At 41.8% G+C, this 14,648-nt stretch overlaps 1 protein-coding gene across 2 annotated transcripts in view; it reads right to left on the bottom strand.

Annotated features, from left to right (window-relative positions):
- STAG2 (STAG2 cohesin complex component) overlaps positions 1–14,648 on the bottom strand; it is a 67,856-nt gene that overhangs the window by 33,514 nt on the left and 19,694 nt on the right. For both annotated transcript variants that reach the window (XM_072334502.1, XM_072334503.1), the window contains exons 2-4: positions 2,603–2,747; positions 1,240–1,318; positions 450–611 (exon numbers count right to left, since the gene is read on the bottom strand). In XM_072334502.1, the coding sequence (XP_072190603.1) occupies positions 450–611; positions 1,240–1,318; positions 2,603–2,646 (285 nt within the window). In that variant the 5' untranslated portion in view covers positions 2,647–2,747. The remainder of the gene's footprint in view (positions 1–449; positions 612–1,239; positions 1,319–2,602; positions 2,748–14,648) is intronic.

The raw sequence follows: 14,648 nt of genomic DNA, 5'->3' as shown, positions 1-14,648 counted from the left end.
AGACCCAGCTTCCTGCATACATACCAGAGAAGCTGTAAACGCTACATTTTCAATCCCAAAGATAGTCTTTCTGCCAGGCTGCTGAGGAGTCACATGAGTGAGTCAGCAGGAACTCTCCAAGGCTGGCAGCCTCATGATTTAACCCTCTCCTCCCTGAACACGTGCAGAGTCAAGCAAACCCTGCTGATTTATACTTTGAATATTATTTTAATTTTTTTTTAAATTATTATCATATCCACAATTATTCATATCTGGCATTTAGAAATGAAAAATCGTTTCTTCCAAATTCTGATTTTAACAATGTCAAATTGTTTCCTTATCTTAACCTATAACTAAAATCAAAAAAATAAATACTTCAGGCTTCATTTTAGTAGATCATATGCATGGAAAACCATCGTTATATGTAACTTGTGTATTCATCCAAGTTTTAGGGATATCCCAAGCCTTACCTGCATAGCACTCTTGCCCATTTTAACTACTTCAAACAGCATCATGTTTTCCACACCATTCTGTTGGTGATGTCCATTCATCCGATTTGGACCACCAGGTTTCCCTCCTCCGTTTCCACTTTTCCCCTTTTCTGCTGGTCCTTTTTTACCTTTTTTACAGGTCTGCAATCACACACACACACACAATTCTTTATCAGTTTTTATGTAGTAATAAAAACAAAACCAAACAAAAAAATAAACAACACTAACGTATCACTTACACAATGCAGCTATACACAGGCCTTATGTTATCAAAAGCCACATTTGGAATCTGAAGTTGAGAATAACAGCTGATGCCGACTGATAGAAAGAATAACTGGATTCTACAGATTCTACTTTCTCCTCCTCCTCTTTAAAATCTTTTGGCAATTAAAAACGCTGTTAGTGACAATATAAGACACAAAAGGTTTTCCTTGTGTTTAAACAAGATTAATGAGTTTTTAATTATTATTTTTTGTTTACTTTTCCAATGGAAATAGAGCCAGAATTTATGACACCAACCAGAAAAGACTGTATTAGCACCGAGTTTAAGAACTGGATTCTTCCCCCCATAGCTAGCACCTTCACAGCAGGAAGGGAATATCATGCCAATAATCAAGATCAATATACCAATGAAAGCACAAACATGAACTCTCTCCATAGAACACTTCAATTTTAAAACATGCAGTCCTGTCTGAGCTTCAAAATAAATGCTGAACCATTACTTCCATAACACTACAAGGTTTTCAGTGTCCCAGTAAAATGAACGTACTTTTCCTTTGCCTTGTTTTTGGTTTTTTCCTTCAATATCCTCAAAGTCTGTATCGGAAGAGAAGTGTGTTTCAGACTCCCTGCAAGGATAAAAGACAAACCATTTACACATCTTACCAGAAACATTCTTAAACGAACTACATGGAGTCACATTATGCCCTCGGTTCAGTAAGCCACCTCCAACAGGGAAACTGTCTTTTGCTCCTGTTTAACTCTACTTTCAAAGAACAAATCGGAGCAAATCCCCATGCTCACAGCTCACCCTGCCTCAGCCAAACACAATCATTTCCTTTTAGCCTCACTTTATGGTTTTCACAGGTCAAGGTCAGCATATATAGCAACAGGCTGGAAACTTAGGTTTTGGCATGTGCAAAAATTACAGTACGTCTGCCATCAAACAGCACTATAAATATCTGTCACAAATACTTAAGAGAGAGAGAAAACACAGCAACAAAATCGCCACTATCCTTCACAATCAAAGTGTCTCCGTACATTTCTTGCTATGAAGAACACCGAGTAGAACTGTGTAAGGGAAAAAAGGTCTCAAGTGACATTTCTCCACCAGAAAACATCTGCAGTTCTCTTTAAGGTTATATAAGATAAAAAGATGTTTAATATGATAACTTCCAAAGATGTTTGATTTCCTACATCATTAATAGACGCTGCATCAAAATGCCAATTCTTTATTGACCGTGTCCAACCCAGAAATAGATGAATAAATAAATTACCTGAATTATTATAAAGTAATAGCTTAGATTCTATTGCAAATTTCTAGCACACATTTCCTGATGCAATTTAACAATGTAATCAAAAAGATGACTCGGACTGGGGGATGAAAGACCCATTCCAATATATTTACTTGTAACATTCTAAAACACTGGAAATCCATGGTCCCCCACTGTTGTGGAACTGCCTGAAAGGAGGCTTCTGCCCTGTCACATTTATTTTCTGGTTTTGCCAACTATGTTCTTTTAACAAGACAGAGCAGAATGCATATTCCAGATGTTTCATTAAACAATGAGCTGTACCCACATGCTAAAACAAACCATTATACCAACTTGATTTGACAAAAAAATTGGTCACGATGGTTTGAAAATGTATTTAAATGGATTAAAAATGTATTTAAAAACAATAAACAAAATACATGCACTTTAAAACTACTTGTTTTATCTGCCGCTAAATGCTCAAGGAAGATCTCTAACAATATTTTTTACCAACTTCTCAATAAGAAAAAAGAATCTAGAAGGCTATTTCCCCCCTTTTGGTTTCCAAGGGAACAACCAACCATAGCTATTGCCACCAAGAAGAACACACCAGAAAGTTTAAACCGCTTAAATGAAACTAAAAATTCTTGAAGCACTTACTGGAGGAGAGTAAAATCAGTTGGTATTTCTGGAGCTGCTATCATTTCTTTATCATCTTCTGGAACACCACTGTATTAGAAAGATATTCAAAAACCTGGCTGAAGCACAAGCTTACTTTCCTTTCTTCCTTTGTAGCAGTCAACTTCTGTAATAAAAAAATAAATAAATTTAATATAGTTCATTTTTTTTCCCCACACATGAAGAGGTAGAAAAGTTGGAAACACAGAAAACATTAGATCACGCCATTTCCAGCCAAGGTTTTTCCTCTTTAAAGGTGCTGTGTTTTTGACCTTTCTCATGATCTTCCTGAAAAGCACCTCCACAAGCATAAAGAGCGTCAAAGTAAAAGGAAATACAATAGCACTAAGTAAAAAAAAAGTTTTTCTGAACAGCATGAGCCATCTCAAATGGTTTCCATCAACAACTTGCAAGTAACTTTTTTCCTATATCTGTCCTAGACTGAAGTATGAACTTCAGTGCCGCACTCTGCAGAGCCCAGCTCTACTACCAACACTCAGATACCATGGCTAACCAAACCAAAAAGCAGAACCGATGCTAAGCTTAAAGCACAGCGTGTGCACACCTAAGGACTTTATGTACACCACTCCTCAACTCCAAGGTGCAAACCATGCCAATGCTTAGCACAAAGACAGGCTCTCATAAAGTCCTTACAACTCAACAAGCTGCTTCACAAATGCCTTCCTTCAAGAGCCAGCAACCCAAGCTTCTAACAGCTTGACCATGTAAAGCAACTGAGATCTCAAACAACATCAAGCAGGAAAATACTGCCTATACATTATAAAGAAAAGCTTTGGAAACAGCATAACGCCTTACCATGAAAAGACAGCAAAGTCCTTGTTTTTCCAGCTTTTTTTTATAATATTATCAGCTCCTCTTTAATTTTTTAACTTCCATACCCATGCTTAGGGGGAACGGATTCACTGAATGCTTAAAATGTGAAATTTCATCAAACATACTGAAACCTCCTATGCCAACTGCCTGCCTCAAGGCAACTTCCATGCAGATCAATGAATAAAGCCCAAGACTCAGGTGTTTGAAGTCACAACAGCAAGGACAGGAACCTTCAGAGCTGGAAACTGCTGACCGTGCAGCGTGCTGGGCTGATGAGGTATGTGTGGGAAGGATGTCACTTTGGCATGCTAAATACATGCTGCCTGCCGTCTGGGAGCAGTGCTTCCAAGCTTGCATTTCAACCCAACACACAGACCAAGGCTGCACATTTATTTATTCCTGCAAATGCCGTGTCTGAATGCTAGGGGCCACTGCAGCTTCCAGAATTTGGAGAGCTGAGAGAAACCATCAAACTTGAACTTATCTCATTCTGCTTCTTCACATTTCAAACGGATACGTGGAGACAAAAACCAGAGTCGAAACAAACAGCTTTTAAGGGAAGTTCAGGGTGGGCAGGAGAACCCCCAGATGGCCTGCAAACACTCCAGCCAAGTGCAGCAAGAACACAGATCAAAGTTTTCAAACCACAGCCCCTGCAGGGCAGTAGCACCGCTGCCACCCAGCACATCACTACTTCTGTCCCCATGCCTGGTTTGTATGCAAGCCAGAACTTCACCTCACCTGGGAATGGCTGCTGCCCATCTCCCATGAGCTTGGTGAGTCGCTATCATCTGCTGTAGCTTCCCACTAACACAGGGCGAAACAGATCTCAAGAATTCTAGCCCAAATCACCCAGACCAGCTGGTTCTGCAGGAGGGAACACAGCATGCGGCCACCAGCAGGGCAGGCACTGATGTCAGCACAATCACCTGCTCCTTCCATGCATGATGCAATGCTTCACACTCAGCATTTCATGATCATTCCAACTGCATCATCTGTATAAACCTGCTTTTTGAGAATCAGAGAAATACTTTAAAGAAAAAAGCTAACAATAGTACGTGAGAGTACAGGCAAATGACCAATCTGCATTTTCTAAGTCAACGAAGTTAAACCAGGCCATGAAACCTGCTGGCTGTGGCTTATACCCCATCACTCATCTCAGGTCAAGTAACAGAACAAGAAGGGAAAAATGGCACTGCCAGAGCACAAGAGCAGGTAAGAAACACGTTTTCCCAGGGGCTGAAAAGTTTAACTACTAAGAGTTAATGTTCAGAGAATTCTACTTCTTGAAGGAAGAAGGAAAAGCTTGGCCTTCATGAGTGCAACGTGGCGCTAAGTCTTAATGGAGAACTGTACTTAGGTGAGTGCCCTGCAAGAATACACAAGGTAAGACTGTAACGGAGCTCCAGCAGGAATCCCAGGCCCCAGCAGTGCCCAGAACAGCTGTAAGGACCCTTGGAGAGTCCCAGAGCTGTGGCAGGCAACCAGGCCAGGTCGGTTTTCCTGACCATGAGTGCCTGAGGGAAGCTGCCTGAAAGGAGCAAATCTGACTCACTACAGACTCTAATCACTACTTTTCCCATGAATACTACCAGCAGCTTTGAACCCAAAATCCAGCTGCCACAATGTTCCACACAAGAACTGCCACAACCAAGCTGCATGATACCAAGAGCCACTTGCTGACCCTGAACTTTGCCACTTCCCGTTAGACCAAATGCTCTCTGGTATTGGGGCCAGCCCTTCTCCAGCACCTCACACCCAGCAGTGCCATTGGCCATGCCCTGCTGCACAGCTCTGATGGGCCACACACAGCCCTGAGCTGGGAAACTGGTGGAAAATGGGAACTGCCCACAGAAGAATCCCATCAGACCTTCTGAAATACCGAGCTCTTCCTAGAGCAGGCTGGAAGCAGGAAAGTGACATCCCTGCAGATCCCACTCCAAACATGGAAATCCTCCACAGCCTATTGATATGCAATGAAAAGCACGTTCGATGAGTCAGTTAAATCCATCTCAAGTGCATTACAAAATGCCTTTCTTCCAATTATTTTATTATGATTTTGTGCATATTTGCATGTTCATAGGATCTCAACTTTAATTTCCCTAAGCAGATGCTGAAACCTCTCAGACTATGGAAACTTTCAGGAGTCACTCAACTTTGTGAAATCATAATTAAATTATTAACTATAAAAAGAAAATGTATCCTGCTGAAAGATCACAAGGTGGAGCTCTAGCCTCAAGCTAACTGAAGGAACTCCAGGAGACAGGTCAGCCAGAGGTTGACCCAGTTATTTCACTCCAATAAACTTCATAACAGATTGCCAAAACAGCAATAATATTGCAGCACGTTTCCTTCAGATGTATATTTAAATTACAGAAGGACACCGGAAGATTCCCCTTTTCCTGAAGTTAATGCACACACGTGGCTGATTCCATGGCAGACGTGCACCTCGCTGTACAGGCAGGCTCTGCGAACAGAAAAGTTGCAAGATACGCTTTCTTTATAGAATCAAGGCAGCTCCTTACTGCAGCAGCCTTTGGCATTTTGCTAATAATACGTCCATGAACTAAAGAACAGGGGAACAATAAAACAAGTCCAGGACCACTAATATTTTGCTAGCTCAACACACAACAGTTTCTATTTCAAATAATCTGACTGTTTGAAGCAAGTGCCAACCATAAGCTACGTGTAACGAGTACGTGTCTTCATTGCAAAAACTGATTTAAATGTCAAAAGGCACTTATCTCCAAAACACAAACAGTTGGTTTAGGTGCATTTAACTCAGAAATATTGGTGAAATGCTGGGACCCAGCAGAGGCTGACGCACATCAACCAGCTGGTGCTGAGCCACCCGCCACCAGCACACCAAGGAAACATCAGCATCTACCAGCCTGCAGCCCTTGTCACAGGAGCACACATACATACAGCACAGACAAGCAAACAAAACACAAAGAATCCTGAGATCTGTTCCAGAAACCTGGGTTTTATACTCTTGTGTAAATGCACTAATAGGAATGTTCCTGTGTAAGCTCATGGCCAAACAATTTGGGCGCAGGATAAGGGAGGCTGGTTTGAGGGGTTCCTCATACATACATACCTATATCGTTCCATTTGTTTCCCTCTGCTCTTTATAAAGCAACTCAGAGGAGTGATATCATTTTTTGGGCAATGCAGAGATATATTTGGACATGGCTCCATGGTCAGGACAAAGACTGAGGAAATGCAGAACGACTGCTCAGAGGTGCATTGATTTTTCACTGAAATTCAGTTAATCATCTGTAAAAACAGAGACCCCGCTTCCTTAATATGGAAAAATTAGAGACCTTTGGAAGTTGTGATGCTCTCAGCTGCCTGAAGAACAGTTTGCTGCCTGAAGAAGTTTGTCCCCGAATTATTTATCTGCCCATGAAGGAGAGGTGCTGATGCTTCAGAACCAATTATGCATCAGCAACAGTTAAAATGTCAGCCATGTGAGATTTACATCAAGGACCAAAAGTATTCCAAAGTAATTTCCTTGAGCTGTTTCACAAGAAGAAAGCTGGTATAAAATAAAGTGTGTCCCTCAATACTTCCTGAGCAATCAGAATTTATTCTTATAAAATACGGTTCATTTGTTTCCAAATAATTATGCTTTCTTTATTACTTCTGCGTTCAACTTCCCAAGAAGTCTATACAAGGGATTTTTAAGCAAGACTTTGAGCACACTCATGGCGTTCCCCACCGGCCTGATAGTGTGCATTATTTCCACCCGTCCCAAACAACTCACTATTTCAACAGCCAACAACCTGTAAAGCAATTTGGTCATTTGAGTAAAACACAGAAAACATACTTCAAGTAGCACTCTATACTGGAAGAACTGCACTTTAACATGATTTAGTTCTAACTGTATCAGTAGTTTGATCATATTACGATAGTGAAATCAGGACTAAACTGAACAATAATGCAATTAAAACCTTTAGATGTGTGCCACTTGCCCAACAAGTAAGCCTTGCAAGTGCTTCACAAGCATGCATGACGCAAGCAGCCTCAGCCCACACTGCCCTGTGCAGACTGGGCCCACTGTACAGCAGTATCTTGCAGCACAGAGCTCAGGGCACAGCCAACATCCCAACACAGAACCTCATGACCTACTGCCATCACGCTGTCATTTTTCTTCTCTTTTTATATAATACTTTTACTTTCAGAATTTTGTTTTCAGCTGAAGAAAAACCATTATTTCATCTTTGTGAAGTCTGCTCTCCGTCAAACCAACCATCAACCAACCTGGAGCACCAGGGTAGCTCAGACCCATCCCACAGAGCTGGGACCAAAGGAAGCACCGAAAGAAAGAATGGCCAACCTGAGCCCTTGTGACACTGCTGCTGACCTTCCTACCTGACCCTGGAGTCAAGACCCACGTCCTCAGGGAGCCAACCCACCCAGCACTCGGCCTCCTCCTTTTCCCACCTGAGCAGCCCATGCACAACTCCACAGCACTTTGCTTCTTACCAGCCCCGAGGAGTGAAGCACAGCTTGCCTCTGGTGGACACCAGCTGGGAAAAAGCCAGCAGTGGGTGAACACAGAGACAAAGCACATGTTGGTCAACAGAGAAGCCATTTTTTCCCCCACAGTTCAATGAGCTTAAAGATTGGAGGGGGGTGTTAAAAGATGTGAAAAATGTCAGGCTAGAACCTAAAATGAAGGTTTTAACTCTTTTCAAGCCTCTGACGGCCTACTTTAGTGACTAGCACACAGGGACCTCTGCCCCAGCCCAACAACTGCCAATGCTGACTTCCTCACCATATGGTCCCTCACTCATTACAAATACTTTTTTAGACTTCTGCTGCTTTTATAAAATAAGTAAGATTCTATGAGTATCTGGAATATCTCTTGTAGGAGGAAATGAGTTCGCTACAGAGCTTCACAGTCATGATTTTTCATAAAAGTACCATTAATAATATCAATTCCCTTAATACAATATGTGAAATGCTATTCTGTCGTGTAAATATAGTTTGGGTTTGAACCATATGAAGTTCCCATGCCTGCATTTACTAATTTGCACTGTCCGGAGAAGTGTTTAAAATAAATGATGCAAGCATTACATAATACTGAAAAAGGAATCAACTGTACAGCAAATGGAACTGTTGACCACATTATAGGAAATAATACTTTCTACTTATCCTGCCCAAAAGCATCCCTGAGCTTCTCTAAAACATACCTGAAATTCCCAGCCAGTTTTTAATTGGTTTGGATGTACTTAAGAAGGTAAAGATAACCAAAGGAGAAGTTACACCTCACTGTGCCTGCCATATCCCTCCCTGCCAAAGGAGAGATGGCTTCCAGATGTTGCAGTCTGATTGCATGGAAAATGAGGCTCTTAGGAGGAATATACACCAAGTCACATGACAACCAAAGTTTAAAAAAGAAAAGAAAAAGCCACATATGCCTACTTTGACAAGCCAAAAGTAGTACCAGAAGTACCCACTGATTTATGACACACAACCAACACACCTTGCAGCTGCCTAAAAGCCCAGTTTCTGAACTAAGCACCAGAACATACGGCCCTTGCAAACAGACTTCAGAAATGCATAACCCGTGAAATCACTGGCTCTTCTCAAAGCTAGAGCTGAAGCACTGTCCACAGTGAACAGGCGACCAGCTAGGCAGCAGGAGACAAGAACGGAACAAGCACTGTTCCCATGTGCAACCAGCAATAGTGTGAGATGGCAGTGCCCTGCAGCGGTTGGGTTTCCAGCAGACAAGCCACTCCATCCAGCAAACTGCTTTTTCTTTTGCTCCCACTCACCAGTGTGAGCCTGCAAGTTGTCTCACTTTTAGGAAGCTCAGCTTTTCCTCCTACCACAGTGATTTTCCTCTTTGAAAAGCCCTGGACACCAGACAGTTTGGGCTTAAGAACGACTGTGATCAGCTACAAGATCTAAGGGGAGACTACATGCAAATGTAACAGCAGCGCGGCTGCTACTTGAAGACACCTTCAGCTTTACAAACACAGGAAAATCCTTCCCCCACCTTCCCTAAAAACTACTGAGTAGCAAAACTACTGAGTAGAGCAAAGTGAAACCCCTCCACCACACCTCCCTGAGCTTCTCCAGCACACAGACAGCCCACCACATTTCTCCACCCCAAGTTTTCTGCAGCAGGACAGAAGCAAAGCACAGGTTGGTTCTGTGCTTTGTCAGCTCAGATCCACCAGAGTTTATTAGCTGAAGCTTCAACACTACATAAAACCAGCTCAACTGCTTCCAGATGACAACTAAAGTCCAGCACAGAAACAAGCACCAAAGAGTAAGCTGAAGTCAAACTGCAACTGTTTGACCGAGTCTAAAGAAAAAGAACAACCTGCATAGGACCAACTCTTAACGCTTTTGGGTCTACAGATGAACTAATCCACAAACCACTCAAACATATCTGGATCTCCCTACCACCGCCAAGGTCCACCTGCATCAGACCCTGTCCCTTCACTGGTCTCTGCCTTCCCTAGATGCAACACACCCGCACCCACCAACTGAGTGCACATTTGTATATGCACTTTGACTTCCTCACGTTTTCCTCTAGAATGCAACCCAAAGAATTGGACACTTAGGAGCAGTTTTCACCACCACAAAAAGTGGCAACATCAAGTGTTCCTCTCCAAACTCACACCCTAGATCTTAACTTTTTGAAAACAAAAATGGGAGAACCACGTAGGTATCCTTGATGTGTAAGATAATGAGGCAACTACAGACTGAAGATGAACCCCAGATTTTTTAATGCTCGATGAGCCACTGCTTTGCTCCCTTTCCCTGTGCTCCATTCTGCTCCCCCACACCTCCTCTTGACCCATGGCCAGGACTGGGTTGGGGGCTGTTCCCAGGAAGCTCTGCTGGATCACTATGGGCACCAGCAGCTCCGCTGCTACAATGCAAAAGTCCGCTTACAGTCAGTACTAAATAGTACAATTAAACCTATCCCATTAGAAAGGAAAAAGGATCATTTATGAAAGAAGGAATAAATAATTTTCCACATGCAGTCCAGGCAGCACAACAGCTAAAACCTAAGCCTTTCCCTAAGTGGATTACGGCTCTTCCAAGGATCAATCTAAGTAATCATCCTTATAAAATAAAAACTCGAGCAACCACTCAAGTATGCAAAAGTGGTTTTTGCCCCTAAAACAGGAGAGAGAAAGGTAAAAATCTTGTTACTTTCATTACAAACTTCTCCCTGCAGTTCTGCCAGCCTCACAACATCTGCGCTCCATACATCCTCAGTCACAACATCAAGATTTTAATACCCAACATTTTGTTCCTGTTCTACTTCATAACATTTGGGCTAAAATCCCAATGGGTTTGTTCAGAGATTTTCAGCACTGAATACTAATTTTATATGAAACAGCAGTTGTGATATGCATGACTTTCCCCCACACAATTCAGTGAACTGAATATACCCACAACGCAGAATGATAATAATCCATTAATGGATGAAAAATACTTATCACCGAGTCTAAAGAGCATCTTCTCTTTCCTTTATTAAACCTACAACAGAACCCTCCTAAAAGAGCTCTGAGAGCTAGAGATGCCTGATGCTGGAACCTCCTCTTTTATGGAGACCCAGAGTTAGCTATTGAAACCTATTAAACATCCAGAGGATGTCAGCTTGGTCACTTGGATACGTCCTAAAAACATCACAAGACTATTGGCATTATTCAAATCAGTATGTTCTTTCAACTCTGTAATTGCTTATTTATGGCAGGTAACAAATTACACTAAGCGTGAGGGCTACAATATACTATGTCTGTATTCTAAGAGCTAACATGAAGTAGCAGAATCGTTTCTTACAGGCTAAACGCATTCTAATAAGCAAGCTGACAAATAATGAGAAATTCCTGATGTGTATAAAATATTCTGAAGCAAAGGTCAGAGAGCCTTGTCCTTCTGAAATTATCTTCGCATCAGTCTCTCAAATGCTATGCATTAGGCACCGACGGGATACAGGAGCATCCACTCCATGCAGATCTAAAACACAAAAATGTGCAGCCTGTTAAATCCACTGAACCCAAACCTTTGGTTTCTTCATTTAATATAAAAAGGAAAGAAGAAAAGCACCAAAATAGCTACGTCCTTACAAATTCATGATGTAAATGAGTTTAGCTAGTAGCTCCCTCCTCCTTTAGAAGGGAGCTTATAGCCTACAGCTAGATTTAGATTTTGTGAAAAAAATTACTGGTTGCATTATGGAAGTATCATATTCTGTTTTCTGTACCTATTTTACTTGAGCAATGTTGAATATGTTTCAAGACACAACTGTTGCACTCACTGGCTCAGCAGTGCAGTAGGAGCTACTGAAATGAGATGGGTACGTTCATCACTCTCTTATTCCCGCTTTTAACCTGTAAAGAGCAAAGAAGCAAGGAGCAGCACAAAACACGGCTCCAACAAGCCACCTGTGCTGGATACAAGGGCCACGTGCCAGGAACACCATTACACACAGTGGTGTCCAGGGACCAGCAGAAACCCACTGTGTCTCAACACCCACCTCGCTAGTGAGAGAAGTCTGAAAGCCATCTGGTCAGGGCTTTGGGCTGTCCTGTCTTGCAGTTGAAAAATGCAGGCTCAGGTGTAAGCGAAGAATCTGAACTGCCGTTTTTACCATTTTCACTGCCTTGGGGAAAATTACCCAACTAGGCCAAATATCACACCACTGAAAAAAGAGAACAAGTTTTCACATTTCGTATGCTCTGGTTTGCAGTCAGATCTATTAATGACAGATCATCTCTGGTGGCAATTAAAGTTAACATCTATTAATGACAGAGCATCTCTGGTGACAACTGAGGCAAACGTCCTAGACTGCAAATAGGGAGAACTGAAGAGCCAACAAATCCCACTCTGCCACGTGTGTGACACCTTCTGACAGAGGCTGCAAAGCTGTCAGCTGTGTGCCTCAAGTCAGCAGGACAGCAGGCAGAGACCTGGATCTCCCCGCCCAGCCCCTGCAACCAAAAGATGCTGCTGCCGCCCACTGTAGCCAATCATTATTTAGCATCAGAAATGCATCACGTTGCGTGGCTTTCAGTTGATGATTGCGATGGACTTCACAGTTTGAAATTATTTCTAACGACGGTGAGAAGAATTTGTTGGAGTGCGAGTGCTGTATTTGCCACTTCATCTTCCCAACAACCTCTGCAGTTTCCTGACTACCTGCGTTCCTGCCTTGTGTTCAGGTCTCTCTCGCTGTGCTCTGCCCCAAGGACATCTCCCCATCTGTTCCCCAAGCTCAGCAATAGGCAGCTCAGCTGCTGAAGACCAACATTCTGTTGAGTGCATGGGGCTTTCCTTCACTTTGTTCAGTAAATAATAATTTCCAAGTATTTTAAACATTTGTGAAGAAGGAGATTACTCAGAATGGACAATAACTCTTTTAGATCACCTTCATCTTTCTACTCTTTTTTTTTTTTATCTCGTTCATCACTGAAATTATGCAATGCTTCAATAAGAGCCAATTCATTTACTCTAAACCACATATTTAAATTTCTGAAACGCAAAATTAATCCAGTTGAATTTCCCCATGTTGTTATTCAAGAGCAGCATTTCTGCGACTTAATTAGGCAGCCATCAATTACACGACTATTTGTTACTCCTGTGCTGAACTCAGCAGCCCTGCTCTGACTTATGGCTAACAGATGTTGTTAGCAGCCTATTCCCATCAAGAGTTTCTGATCGCCGCTCAGATTCTAGAATCAAACCGTAACACTTAATGCAAATAAATGGTTTTAATCACATCACCGTTCTTCAAAATTATTTGCTCCTTATACCAAGTTTACAGCTACTGAAACCAAGGGTCTTCTTAAAAACACACACAAAAAAAAATCAATTACGTACAGCTTGTTACCAAGGAGTCAGCTATTCATTGTGGGGAAGACTAAAGCACAGTAACTGAATTAAGATCAGTGAACACGTATCTTCAGACACACACACACAAAGCATCACAAAGGCAGTTTTTCCCCAGAGCATGGCTTCAGTGCTCCGGACACTGATTTCATGCAAGCACTACATCCAGTGCTGCAAGTTGTTACACCAAACTCCAACATCAGTAACGCAAACTGCCACCTTTGTGTTCTGCTTACTGAAAAAGCCACTTATTGCTGAGAGTTGCTCTTACAGTAAGGCAGCACTACACTAATTTCTTGCTGTAGTGCTACTAACCAGGATTAAAAGCGTATCTTCTTTTAAATAGGTTTGCTCTTGAAGTTTTACACAAGTTCAATGGATTCCCTATGTGTACATACTACAAGTTAACATTAGCTGACAAAGCAAAAAAAAAAAACAAAAACAAAGAAACCCAACAATATCTGATTAATATAACACAAGCCTTTTGACTGATATCTATTTATCACCATCCCTTTAATTCTGTTCAAATGGATACTTCTGATCAAATGGAATCAGAGTAATCTACAAGGTTTCATTCCTCAGGTAACCTGAATGAAAAATCTCTTAGCAATATGGTCAGGACCTGTTACAGAGGCGGCAAAACACTGTTTGTGAGTCCATCAATTGATCTGAGGAAGCAACTACAGCAATTCTACTGGAACAAATTATTCAGATCAGTCTGGGAAGACTCAAATATACAAATTTAAAAGGCTGTATCTTCTTCAGACTTCTTCCAGCATCACTGATGGTACATTAAGAAGAGTTTGTATGTTAAGAGAACATCCTCCTATCTGGGTTAAATCTCCCAGCCCCTCCAGCACAAGCACCATAGGCGGCCATTAACATGGATAGCCAATCCTGAACGATTTCACCAACTAATATTCCATCAGAGCATACTTTCTTGGCATCAGACTACCTTGGTCTTTAAACAACATACACCAAATTCTAGCAAGAGTCAGGGAAAGAGGTAATAGCATTCAATCTAATTGTTAGACAAGAACATTTTTATCTGAGCGTAAATTAGGTCTGGCGGTTGTTCAGTTTGACCTCCACTTACTATAATCTTGCCCTAGGGTATGAAAATCCTAGATCATTAAACGCTATGAATTTAGTCTTGCAAGCAACCTAAAATGAACCTGCAAACAGAGCCATCGTTTTCTAACCACTGTTAAGAGTTGAACAGAAAACTGGGATAATAGATAACACTGTGCAAATGCTGCTTTTTGGTTTGGTATTTTGTTGGGGGGGGGGGGGGGGGGGTTGCATTTTAAGGAGCTGCAACTACTACCTG

Source organism: Excalfactoria chinensis, chromosome 4 (genome assembly GCF_039878825.1).
Source record: "Excalfactoria chinensis isolate bCotChi1 chromosome 4, bCotChi1.hap2, whole genome shotgun sequence".
NCBI lineage: Eukaryota > Metazoa > Chordata > Aves > Galliformes > Phasianidae > Excalfactoria > Excalfactoria chinensis.
The sequence above is the reverse complement of the archived record's forward strand: the minus strand, read 5'-3'. Positions and strand labels throughout refer to the sequence as shown.